The sequence below is a fragment of the Perissodus microlepis genome, chromosome 5, assembly GCF_051167445.1.
Source record: "Perissodus microlepis isolate ML-2025 ecotype Zambia chromosome 5, ASM5116744v1, whole genome shotgun sequence".
Classification (NCBI taxonomy): Eukaryota; Metazoa; Chordata; class Actinopteri; order Cichliformes; family Cichlidae; genus Perissodus; species Perissodus microlepis.
The window spans coordinates 37,759,370-37,772,925 of NC_140465.1; the positions used below are offsets into that span (position 1 = coordinate 37,759,370).

Below are 13,556 nucleotides of genomic sequence, written 5' to 3' on the forward strand. Positions count from 1 at the left end.
GGAGTTTAACACCTGCAGTGTTTAGTCCGTTTAAATCGAGCTCTGGTTCGATCCCCCTCGGTGCGGTGCAGGCGTGAACACAGTAACCACACTCGGCTGCAGACCAAAACGAGCGGTTCACTCACGGTGCGAACGTGACCCGACCTGAACCAACTACCAGGAACACGTCACAAGCTGGAGCTAAAAAAGGTCCCGTAGCCACGTGTTTTTGTATTCTCACCCTGCACAGGTCTGTACAGCAGGGCTCGCAAAATCGCTAGCCCGACGTCCCGGGGCTAGCGATTTTTCCAGTCAGGCTACCAAAATCTATCTCTGCCCTGCCCGTCGGCCTATCGTAGGAAGGAAAAATATATGTCAATGCTTTTGCATTCTTTCGGAAATGTAGCTGGGTAATTATGTCATTGGCATCGGTGAGCCACTGTCAATATGTGACATATTGAAATCGTGTTTGAATTTGCGCTTGTTTTTTGCTTTCACTTTGCAATCGCGCGAACTGTGTATAGAGAGCGACAGTACTGATTGGTGAGTGACGATAATTTGCGCACCAATTCCTCTGACATCGTCTTATCAATCGTTAGCTTACTACGCAAACATGACAAGTGAAATCTCCCGCAGCTTAAACATGTGAGAGGTTGATCACGCAGAGAATCGCTGAGCGTTATGTGAGTGCCTGTGTAAAAGCAGCAGGATATATATTTTAGTTCTGCTGAGCCAAATAAAACAGGTCAGGGTGAAGAAGTGACAGCCAAAGAAAAGATTATGACAAATCAGACTATAAGGCAAAAAGAAAGTGCAGCTTTATGGTTTCATGGACAAAAGAATTTCTGTGGCTGCAACATGACGAGCTAAATAACCAGGGCTGCACATAAGTGGTCCGCAGGTGCGCATTCGCTGTCAAAATAAAAAACGCGCACAAGATAAGAAGTTGCAACGCGTGTTTGCGTACATAAGATTTTCAGGAGGAGGACAGACATTTGTTTAGAACTCTTAAAGATGTCGAAGAAGCTCCTTTAAGCAATTACTGTGATGTTCCTCCACCTCCAAAGAAATGTCAGAAGGAGTCCGAACCACAAAAGAAGCACGTATTCTCGGACAAGTGGTTGCAGGAGGTGAGCTGGCTTCAAACAAATGATGAACGCACAGAGATGTGTTGCAGAATGTGCCGTGAAAATCCCACTCTAGCGGACAAAAACAGCGCCTTTTATATGGACGCAAACGCGCGTTGCAACTTCTTATCTGGTGCGTGTCTTTTATTTTGACAGCGAATGCGCACATGCGGACCACTTATGTGCACCCGTGTAAATAACATGATGTTCTGCCGGGTGTGTTGTTGGTTTTCCCTCGATTTCTGAGTCGACAAGCGCCTTTGTTACTGGGACCAGTCATTTTAAGAAAGCCCCCATTAGAACCCATGAGAAATGCAAGAAATGCATTATTGCTCAGTCTGCAATATCTTTCGTGGAACAAACACCAATTGCAAATAACATACTAAAAATAAACCTGAAAATCAGTTTAGAACAGCTACTATGTTGCAAAGAGTGAACTACCACTGGCACAATGTAGCAGTCTTTGCAAACTCCAAAAAGCAAACGGCCTCGATCTTGGTTCCACTTGCCTCTTACCCGTGACTTCAGTGGAAATTTCAGATTCAGGATCTGACACAGACTGATCCATGTCCCACACAGTTCTTACAAGTTCATAGAAATTTCTGTTCAACTAGAACCAAGTATTTGAGTTGATGATTGTAATTTTTATACAATGTTGTAATTTGTGTTTCAACAATTTTTTGATTAATGTTTTGTTTCTGTTACAATATTATACTTTAATGTATAATATTGTAACGGAAACAAAACAGGAAACAAAACATCAATCAAAAAATTGCTCTCTTTTTTATTCGGGCTACTTAAATTTATTTTGGGCAACCAAAAACTGAAGAGTCCCTGCCTGAAGGGCTACCAGGGAGTTTGAAATTTTGCAAGCCCCGTACAGGCTAGCAGCAAGCCGGGAAACAACCTAACTTCTCAGGTTTCTCCCACACACCTTGTTCCTGTGTTTACTTGTGCTGGTCCCATCCCCAGACACACCTGGCCAATGAGCGGACTGAACACTGATGTGGTTTGTACTGACACATTTCCCTTTGCTTGAAGTTCACTTGGATTTTTCTCTGTGTGACAACAAACCAAACCACAGGAAGACGGTGTGAAAACGCCCCAGAGGGTCGAAGTTTCAGCCCTCGGGCCATCGCTGTGTCACCTGTGCATGCTCACATATACCATTCTATGCAGACGACACACAGCTGTACTCACTGCTGCTCGACTGGTGTTAATGGTGCATGTCCCAAACTGAACTGAACAGACGAGACAGAAATATTTGCTCAAACATATCTCTGATCTCAGGTCTGAAAAATCACATCGACAAACTTATTCATAGCTGAAACTGGGGCTGGGCCATATCATACCGTTCACAGTATAATGTTGGGCAACGATAAGGAAATGAAATATGGCGATAGAATATGGGTAAAACGCACATGCGCAGTGCCTTTGTTTTCATACACACACGGCGGAAAAAGCATGGCGGTGACGCAGAATGAGAAGAGTGAAAGCAAATCGTTGAATGAAACAGATGAACCAGAACTGGTTTGTAAAAATGCTGCAGCTTCAGTGGTGGAACTGGTTTAGCTTTCGTCCGTCAGAGACACAACAAAGCACTATTTTTGGTAGCGCATGCTAGCGGGCCGTCGTTATTACCGTGTTGTTTGGAAAATACGGCACACTTAAAATCAACCCTTTGATTTTTCTGAAAGTCGACAGAGCCCCTTATAATCCCGTGTGCCTTATGTTTGAACTCTGGTTGTGTTTACTGACCTCGAAACGATTTTATGTGCACGGCGCTCGAAAATCTGTCAAATGTTTCAGTACGACTTTGCTAAGCTACGAAGCCGCGCCGCTCGATGGATTGTGGGAGCATTACGGCTATCGTAGGCGGAGCCTCGCGGAGTGATACGTACTGTGCTTCAACATAATATTACCTTATTGTGTGTGTTTAACCTCTTTTTAAGTGTTGTGGATGTTATACATGGTTATGCTGAGGATATGTCGGCCAGTTTCCACTGGAAATGCCTTTTGGTTAAACTGTCAGACAGGAATTTGCACTGTTACATTTTTATATAACTTTAATGCACATAAAAAACAGCTGCTTCTTTAAGTGAAAATACATTGATGGGTTTTTTTGCACTAATAAAGTTGAGGAGTTGTAAAGTATTTTGTCTCGTGTCAATTATATCATCGGTTATATCGTTATCGCAAATTTTCAAACGTATATCGTGATAAATATTTTTGGCCATATCGCCCTGCTCTATGTGAAACTGAGTGCAGCACACTCCAGATCAGCAGCAGCAGAGCTTCAGCTCACGGTACATGCACATATGAGCACGTCACGCCAGTACTGAACGCACTTCATTGGCTCAGATTATAAAGCTCTCACTGTTAAGAGCCCAGCACACCTCTCAGGTAATCAGCTGCACATCTTAAACTGCTCCACAATCATATCTCAGTCTGCTGACCTGAGGTCAGTTACAGCACTGCAGCCTTAGTCCTTATAAACCAACACACGTCTGTGTGAAGCATGTTAAGTGTACTGAAACATGACGAACGGGCTGTCTCAAAGACTTCAGGACACGTGACGCAGTAAAGACACCGACAGGCAGCAGAGCGCCAGGCGGACCGACAGCTGTTCACAAGTGATAAACACTCATTGTTCCACCACAGGAAGTCCAGTCACACACACACACACACACACACACACACACACACACACACACACACACACACACACACACACACAGCTGCTGTGGGGATTTGTACAGGCAAACAGACGCACCGCCTAAAACAGCAAGGACGTCGTTGGTGTGTGAACCCAGAGCTGGAGCACTGTGTGTGTGTGTGTGTGTGTGTGGTCATTACTGCTGCTGGTGTAACAGCAGCCACAGCTCTGCTCTCTGTTATTATGTCTGAACCACAGACCAGCTGGAAGAGGACGCTCCCCTACAGAGATGCTGAGTTCAGGCACGGCTCGGAGACCCCGAGGGTCTGAGGTTCTTACTTGTGGAGGAACTCGTCATGTCCGCAGACCTTCAGCAGGTAGTCGTCCACGTTCACATGGTCGAGGTCGTCCTGAGCGTAACACAGAGTCTGGTAGATGAGAAGGTCCACGGTGGACGAACCTCGGACACACACACACACACGCTGCAGTATTATAAACAGGTGAAGTATAACTCTACACACGCACGCACAGCTGGATGCCATCAGCAGGTCCTTTCAGGGTAAAGTAACATCACAGCATAATTTAGCGTTTCTTGGACATAAAACAGACTTTAAGAGGACAAACTGACTGAATTCCTTTAAATCGCACTGGCAGACTTTTGAAGGGTCAGTGCTGTTCTGTTTGCTCTCCTGACCTTTAACCCCTGAGCTGACCTGACTGACCCTCCGGGGAAATAATGGCGTGTCCCAGATGAACTTTAAAAAGCAAGATGGCAGCCAGCGCGGCGGTCGCGTTTGGGTATTGCGTGTTCATACGAAGCTAACGTTTTCAGTCAGACATTTTTATCCTCACGGAAAAACCAGACGTCACAGCTACAGACGCTTATTTGGTGACAGTGAAGGCAGCGTCTTACTGTCACAGGTAAAGGTGAGCGGCTCTCTGAAGTGCTCACTGATGACCGTCACCTTCACACTGACCCCCAGGCCCTGATGGAGCTCTTCGTGGCCAACGGAGGGCGACCACACAAAGCCGGCGTTCTTTGAGCGGTCACAGCACGGGTACGCCGAGCGCAGCCTGAGGGCAAAGAGACGCAGACAGGTGAGAGGGCAGCAGGTGGAGACGCCTGCAAGGGCGAGACGGAGGATTGTGACCGAATGTGATCGTCACGGCAACAGGCTACTCACACATCCAGCGTGTGGCAGAACGCTGCCACCTCCTCGTCACGCTCCTCCGACACCTGGAAGAGCTCGTACCCGAAACCGTTCATCCTAGCGCCCAGCGACACCTGCAGGACACACAAAGACAGCCAATCAGAGACTCTCACACACACAGTTCAGAGTGTGTGTGTGTGTGTGTGTGTGGTCAACATTAAAGCGTGGCGGGGATTTTTTTATGTTTCATTTAAACATTGACTGAAAAAACGTCTGAGGCAGGAAATGAAATTGAGGCTGCAGAAAAAGAAGAAGGAGGAAGAGGAGGAGGAGGAAGAATGTGGTGATGAGTTCGTGTTTTGAGGGAAATAAAAATGCTGAAACTGAAGCGTCAGTCTGAGCACGTCCAAGCGCGGCGAAGGAAGCGTGTCAGGACGCCGCCTGCCAATCTGGTTTCAAGTTACAGCTGGTTGAACTGGTCTGACTGGGTTCCATGTGAAGGGCTGGGAATCAAACCGCAGCACTTCTCCAGAAACCATCTGAAAACCTGGACTTCCTGTCAGGACTTCTGACAGGAAGTGACACAACTCTGAGCGCAGGGTGTTTTTTTCTAAATGAAGCCGCTGCACAGCTGCAGCGTGTCTGAACACAAACACATCGACAATGATGTAAATTCAGCTTCCTGCTCTCAGAAACACGAAGGAGGCGATTAACGCCCCTCAAAGACGAACACTTCCTGTTTTCTGCTGTCGCACTCAGATTCACGTTGGCTACCGTCAGCGCCAACATTTTAGCCGCCGCCTGTCTGCAGCTCTAACCTAACAGAGCTCAGAGCAGCAGCTGGGTGCCGACAATCACGTATATTGATCTACTGATCAGCAGTGCAAGCAGCTCTACGAGGGTTTGCAGATCAGGTGTGTCTGCACGGCGCCACGTCTTCCTGAGTGCGAACCAAGCAAACTCACCCCAAACTGCCCATAAAGCACCAGAACAAACAGCAGAGAGAAGGAAGATCCGAGTGCACCGGTAACTCCTCTGTATTCAAATCTGAGGTCATCACAGCTGAAGCTTGGCCCAAACCGGGCCGTCGACAGGTCGGCGAGCACAGCGGCAAATCTCCAACACAACGACTGAACGAGCTGCTGCAGAGCTCAGAGAGCTGCGCATAAATAATGATGTCCTGTGTTTCACATCATCTCAGGTTGTATCTGAATAACTCTACGATCTGCTGAGGACCAGATCATCTTCATTATAACAGGCTGTGCTTTCTTTTTAGCATGCTGACTGTGCTCAGAGCGCTCAACACGGAACAACAAAAGCAGAACAATTTAAGGACCCCACCTGGACCAAACATGATCCAGGTGGGGTCTGCTGACATCAGGAGAGACACACTCAGCCACAGTCTAACCTGGCCTTCAGAGAGTGTTAAGAACCAAGTGACAAAGATCCAGGTGAAGCCCATCAGAATCCACCCCTGACTTATTAGCTGCTGGTGGCTTTGTTGACTTTTCTGTGAGTTAATTAAACTGATCGGTTCTGATGAACTCGAGATACGTATTGGGATTCATCTCAGCTGAACTGGCTGTGTGCTTTAGTTCAGCTTGAGTTTGATTCATGTGGAAACATAGTGACACCAAGGGTGCAGCAGGACCCTCGTTACAGAAGAAGCAGCTCTTCAGAGACAGAGATGCTGCTTATAATCACACACTGCAGTATTCAATAGTGTTAGAAATGCAATCAGAAATAAATTGTTTAAGTGGCCAATCAGAGTACACCTCAACACAAACAGCTGACGCACGACCTCAGAGGGGCTTACCGGGTCTGCAGAGACCGGACGCTGGTTCTTGTTGCTCTTGGGAACAGCTACGTACGTCCTGGGAGGCACCTGAGGGGGGAGCGTCTTGCTGCGGGCCACGGGCTTGCCTGATTGGTCGCCGTTGGCCCTCCGACCTTGCCAGCTGTCATTTAGTCGGGATAGCGAGTCGTTGATGGTGTCATAGTTCAGGTCTCCGGAGGTCACTTTGGGCCGATCCACGTCGGGCATGAACAGGTTCACGTCCCGCGGCACGGTGGAGGGTCGGGGGGGCAGGAAGGGGTTCTCGGACACTGCCAGTGGCGGGATGGGGTTTCTTGGTGGGATGGCGGGGGGTATGTCATCTGGAAGAGCGGGAAAACCCTTTGGCAGAAACCCTGAACTGGATCCGGGAGAGTCCCCGAGGCTGGGCACAGAAGCGTCCCTGAACTTGCAGACTTCAGAACTGTCCAGGATGTATGGGGACTCCTTGACGTAGCCGCCCTGAGGGGGGAGGGCCCTGGCTGGGGCGGACTGTGGAGATTGGGACCCTCCCGCTTGGTTCAGGGAGGATTCGGACCCGGAAAGGCCCATCAGCAGGTTTCCTCCCGGCGGGGAAGGTGTGGACTGGTGGCGCTCGATGGAGGGATTGGGGGTCTTGGAGCCGGTCTGGCTGGGTCCCGTTCCGCTCTTGTCCTGTCTGAGTTTGGACAGGGCGTCGTACTCCATCTGCAGGGCCTCAGCCAGGACGATCTCCTTCTGACTGAGACCCAGAGCCTCCAGGCAGCCCCAGCCCGCCTCGCTGCTCTCCTTCTGGGTCTGAGCCGCCGACATGCCACCTCGCAGCAGAGGAGGAGGAGGAGGAGGAGGAGGAAGAGCTCGGTTGAAGTGCTGCTGGAAGAAGCAGTGACGTCACATGGAGCTGCTCGAGAGTCAGCTGAGGACAGAGAGACAAAGAGGTGGTCAGCCAAAGCTACAACGCTTCACCCTGGAGCTTTATTCTGAAGGAATAAACAGGAAGTTAAGGTGAAAATATGTCGTCTTTCACAGCATTAATCTGGTTTACGCTCATAAACATAACAAGAACAGCTGCAGCTACGGAATTCATTTGAAAACCTTACTTCGTGATGACAAAGTCGGGTGTCCGCGCCGCCGCCCGCTCGGCGGTGAAGGTACCCAATCAGCCTTTTGGCTGAGGCCAGATAAATATCGCGCTACAGAAGGAAGTCCCTGCGCATCGTCATTTTATCAAACTGACTGAAAGTCAATGATTTAAAAACCGGACCAGCTCCAGCAGAACTGACAGGTAATCAATAATAATCAATATTCATCAGTGAGCTTTGTGTGTGTGTGTGTGTCAGCAGGATGATCAATAACTGACATTAATCAGAGAAATGACTGATTAAATTCTCATTTTTGATAATCGATCAATAATTTAAATATAAATGTATTTTTGATAGTTGTTCAGTATTGATAACGATTAATGAAAGCAGCTTTCATCGCCACCTCAGCCCCGCCCCCTCTGCTAACTGACAATCACTAATCAATCAGATTTAAAGTGTTTCTGTAGCCACGCGGCTCTGAGGCTGGCTGATGGGAGACGTTCATCATCGCTGACGAGCTGATTGGCTGCACACACCTGAACTCGTCCAGGATGCTCAGTGCGACTGCTGCTGACTCCACCCTCCCCCACCCTCCACCCCCCGCAGAGCGAGGCCCTTTTCAGTGAGGGTGGAGAACAAAGAGCTGCTGTCACGCAGCACGTGGTTGAGGCGACACTGACACACAGTGGGGGGTGGAGCCACTGTCTGTTTCTGACTTCCAGGCTCCTCCCCCTGAAATCAACGCACGAGCTGACAAAGAGCCGCTGTGTTTGCATACCTGGAGCATCATTAAAATGGCGAGAAAAACCAAGACAATTGCACACGGGTGTCTCCGACCCGGCTGCAGAAATCGAGACGTTCAAGACCGGCAGACGCATCACATGGCGTGCGTCGCTGATGCCGCATGACATCAGCAACTGAATCAGAGCCTGGCTGCAGATCTGATTCGTTTCGTCTTCTGTGGGACAAAAAACATCCGGGTTATCTGGGATTAAACAATCCGATCTGTGACGTCACCTTGTCAGTAGGGCTGCCACAAACGATTATTTTGATAGTCGACTAGTCACCAATTATTTTTGCGATTAGTCAACTAATCAGATCATCATCCATTGGACATAAAACGTACAGCTTATTGCACCAGCAGCATCTGCTCTTATATAACTATCATCAGCTTACAGCTTTAAGTGTTTAAGGTATGTGCTAACTAAAAATAAAGACAAGATTAAATTTATTAAATTTGAATGAAATTTGCAGATTGTTTCAGTGAAGTTTAATAAACTCCTTGCTATCTAAAATATAACAGGACACCGGAGTAAATTCTGGAGCATCTCACACTTCTGATAATCAGCTGTCTGCTTGACGTTTATTCAGCTGTGTAAAAACTATAACTTTAATCTCAGCCAAACCGATTTACTCAGGAACAAATAAAATACTAAAAAAAGCCAAACAATACAATTTTTAAGTTATCTAAGTGACTCATATATCATGTTTAACCTGAGTAGCGAAAGACGGCGGTGGGTTTGAAAACGATTTGACGGGAGTCCGGTGTTCTCACGGCTCTAGTGAGCCTTGAAACCCGGCTAGCTATCGAGCTAGTGGGTAACAGACGTCTCCAAAAACGTCGGAGCGCTTTTGAAAATGTCTTGATAAACTGAGCAGATATTTGAGGTTTACACAGCTACATTCTCGCCTGAAAATATGTTAAACGTTTATTTTGTGACCCAGAAAGATTAATAAGAGTAATATTAAAACTAACTAGCTGCCGCCATTGTTGAAAACTGAACAGGGCTGCGCTATGAATTCTGGGACACAGCTTCTTCTTCTTCGGGGTTTAACGGCAGCTGGCATCCTTGTACATGCAGTGCTGCCATCTTCTGTTTCAGTCCGTTATTACACTCTTAAATCCTACTACTTATTCCTGCGGCTTTTGGGATCTTACAAAGCTTCAAACGACGCATCGACTATCAAATCAGTCGTCGACGATTTTGATAGTTGACGTAATCGTGACTAGTCGACTAATCGTGGCAGCCCTACTTGTCAGTGAGATCTGTAGCCTGCGCTATGAGACCGGCTCCAGGTAAAGGTGCGTCTGCGTGCGTGCTCAGGTGGACTTTTGTACTTTCTGTGGGCGCCAGCAGGTGAGATAAAAGCTGCTGATTCGTCACAGGTAATAAAGTTCAGACGTGTGCCGATCAGCTGAAGATGAAACTGAACACAGTTCCTGTTTTTTCGTTTTTCTCGGTTAGACTAAAAAGAATAAACGAACACAGTCGCTGACATGTTTTACCTGCTCGTTAGTTCAGAGTCAGCGTTATAAACTGACGTCGCAGCTCGTCTTCATCACGGTCTGTGCGAGTGTCGTCAGCACGTTAAATCGTGAACTGTGACTGCGGACGTGTGCGACTCGTCCGTACCACACGCACGCTTTAACCTAAGTGTGCCCTACATGTTATGCAGCCACCTGTCACCAGGCGGAGTCACAGCCCTGACGTTGCTACAGAAATGTGTGATAACGTGATTAATCTAAGGCTGAATTTATCGCTGGTTACTCTGAAGGTGAAGAAGCGAGACGGTGGATATGACCTTCGCTGAAGGGTGGGTGGGCTCTCCCAGAGATGGGGCAAGGAGGCCGCTGCTCCTCCTCACCAAGGCGGTCACCTCGTCGGCGAGGGGCTCTGAGCGCGCCCTCCCGAGGAAGCCCCTGGGACGACCCAGGACACCCTGGACAGATTACATCACTCGGCAGGCCTGGGAACGCCACGACACTTAGATCTGAACTTTAAATGAAATGGTCGTCGTAGAACGAACTACACTGTTGATAATCACGGCGAGGATGCCACGCTGTGCAGCAGCTTTTAAAACACGCCACGTGTTAATGTGATTCAGAGTTTTGTCTGCAGGCTTTCACACTTGTCGCTGACTGAAGGTGACTGAAGAAGTCACCTGATGATGATGAAACGCTTCACTGAAAACGTCCAGATGAACAGAATCAACTTTTTAGGCCTTCCTCACCTGGATGACTGAGCAAAGCCTGATACGGTTTGCTCTCCATACATAATCTCCTCATTCTAAAAGCTGTATTAAAGTTTTGTTACAGAATAAAAATAAGATTGTGGGGCGATCGTGGCTCAAGAGTTGGGAGTTCGCCTTGTAATCGGAAGGTTGCTGGTTCGAGCCCCGGCTCCGACAGTCTCGGTCGTTGTGTCCTTGGGAAAGACACTTCACCCGTTGCCTACTGGTGGTGGTCAGAGGGCCCGGTGGCGCCAGTGTCTGGCAGCCTCGCCTCTGTCAGTGCGCCCCAGGGTGGCTGTGGTTACAATGTAGCTGCCATCACCAGTGTGTGGATGGGTGTGTAAAGCGCTATATAAATACAGGCCAGGCCATTTAAAAGGAATAAAAAAAGAGAGGAGATGACAGTGTTGACCTCACAGGTTCAGGGCTCTAAGCGACAAGTGTGACGAAACCATGAATCATTAATCAATGCTCAATCAGGTGGATCAAGACTACTCATATTTATACGTCTTATCCGGTTTCTTTATCGATGTTTGCTGTAAACAGAACAGGTTTCACCAGTTAGAGGCCTGCCCCGGTAATGACGTCATAGCCACATATTTTGTTTGCAACTGTGAAAGCGTTTGCTGCACAGAAACACGAGCCCATCAACTGTGAAAATACACACTTTAGTTCAAGTTAATCCTAACTGTAAGAGAGGTGTGGGTGACGTCATAGCTGACCCTGAACCTGTTAGTTTGCTAGCGGACAAACTGCGCAGACTCAGCGGAAAACAGGTGGCAGGTGTGAAAACAGGTGTGATGACAGCGGAGCTGACTGTAATGAGTCCAAACATCTGAGCAGCAGATGCACCGTTACAGCGAGTCCTACCAAACTCCATTCAAAATACACGCGTTTTAACATCTTTCCCGGCGAGGGGCTCGGACCCGCGCAGTACTGCGGCTCCGTCAGTAACACCCGGTCACCAGCATCCCAGCAGCCTGCGGGCCCCTGTAAACACGCCGGGCCTCTGCTGATGGGGGCTTTGATGGGGGCTTTTGGGGGGGGGGGGTTCCACCCACATCGCGCCGCGGAGGGCGGTGGCGAGCAACCCGCTCTGATTCTTAGTGGTAAACACCAACCTCCGACTACAGCGACCACCCACGCGGACCAAACACAGGCCGAATGACCCAAAACCCGAACACAGATCCCGGGTCAGGGCCCAGAAGCAGCCCAGGTCCACAAGGACGAGAATCGGCTTATTTTTGGAGGTTTTCCAACAGAGTTTGGTTGAAGCTGCTCTCCGAAGAAAGACGTCCGGTGAAGCAAAGGGACCGGCCGCGGCCACAGCCCCCCCTCCCCTCGCCCGCCCTCCCTCCGGACACAAGTGCGTCAGAGCCGTTAGCAGTGCGGCGGCAGGTGCGGACTCTTACCTGAGTCGGTGCTCGCGGTGCCCGGGAGCCATTTTACACCGTGTCCCGTCCCACAAATCACACCGGTCCCTCCGCCGGGTCTCCCGGCAGACTAACGCTCTGCGCTCGCAACTACGGAGGTTTCCTCTAAGGACTGGAAACACCGGAGCACCGGCTCCGCGCGCTCAGCCTGTGGCGAACAAAGCGGGCGGCTCCGGCGGTGCTCCAGCCGGGAACGACGAACTCTGCGTCTGTCTCTGCCGCCAGCTGCGGACCTGCGCAGTCAAGCCGCAGAGAGCACCACTCTTTCCAAACCTTTCCAAAATAAAGCGGAGATGACGTCACATCATTCAATAACTGCAGCGGACGACTCCCGGGGGTCCAGGCCCCTCAGCCTGAGTTCAGTATGTAGCCCACTGAGCTATGATACGTAACATTTTAATGAACAAAAATCCCTTGTTCACATGCTGTGAAAAATGTCTGAACATTTTATTTACTGCCACATTTAAACTACAGAAGATGAGCCGAGTGCATTCAGCTTTCCAAAAACCTTCAAAATAAAAGCTGTGTAAGACTTTAAACCCCCGACATTTTTTGTTGGCTTTTTCTGATTTTTCAAGACTTGAATAAACAGATCTGACCAATCATAGCACTGCGTTTGGCAACAAGCATCGTCGTAGCATCAGTACTAAATACACAGTGATGTGAAAAAGTAAAATAATCCTGTTTTCCCTCAGACTCAAAGCTAGGTGCCTCCCAGGGTCAGTCGGCTCTGTGAAATGATTTCTTTGACATCCGGAAGTACGTCTGAAAGCTTCGACTCCGGGATCAAACCAGGAAATTCTCCTCCTGCTGCCTTTTCCTGAGAATCCAGTCTTCACCTAGAAACATCAGAACCAGCTCAATGCCACTTTCTGTCCACTCCATTTTTTTCACAGCACGATTTTTCAGGAATCATTTTTCGGTATTTTCAAGTGAGTTAATACCCTACACGACGTGTGCGGAACCAAAAACATCTGAATTTCAAGTCGTTTATTCGTTACATACTGAGTGTATAAAGGCCTTTAGGGTGGGTGTTTAGTCTGTTTAAACCCAACTCTGGTTGGTTTTCTTTTCGGTGTGGTTCGTTGGTGCAGGTGTGAACACAGTAATCATACTTGGGTGCGGACCAAAACAACAGAGACCCTTTTGGAGAAGGTGTTCTCGATATGGTTCCAAACCAACTCCAGAGAGGTTTGTTAATGGTGTGAACGGGATCAGACCTCGATCTGAACCAACAGCCCAGCTACTGTAGCCATGTCTGCATTGTATTCTCAATGTGGGAAGGTACTATGAATGTGCACAG

The 13,556-nt window shown here is 48.6% G+C and overlaps 1 protein-coding gene across 1 annotated transcript in view; it reads right to left on the reverse strand.

The window, feature by feature from the left end:
- The window catches only part of pik3c2b (phosphatidylinositol-4-phosphate 3-kinase, catalytic subunit type 2 beta), a 46,468-nt gene extending 33,931 nt beyond the window's left edge, over positions 1-12,537 (reverse strand). Inside the window, exons 1-5 of the mRNA XM_084929677.1 lie at positions 12,233-12,537; positions 6,730-7,642; positions 4,947-5,047; positions 4,676-4,836; positions 4,102-4,222 (exon numbers count right to left, since the gene is read on the reverse strand). Coding sequence (XP_084785803.1) covers positions 4,102-4,222; positions 4,676-4,836; positions 4,947-5,047; positions 6,730-7,539 — 1,193 coding nt within the window. The 5' untranslated portion in view covers positions 7,540-7,642; positions 12,233-12,537. The remainder of the gene's footprint in view (positions 1-4,101; positions 4,223-4,675; positions 4,837-4,946; positions 5,048-6,729; positions 7,643-12,232) is intronic.
- Positions 12,538-13,556: the final 1,019 nt, after the last annotated feature.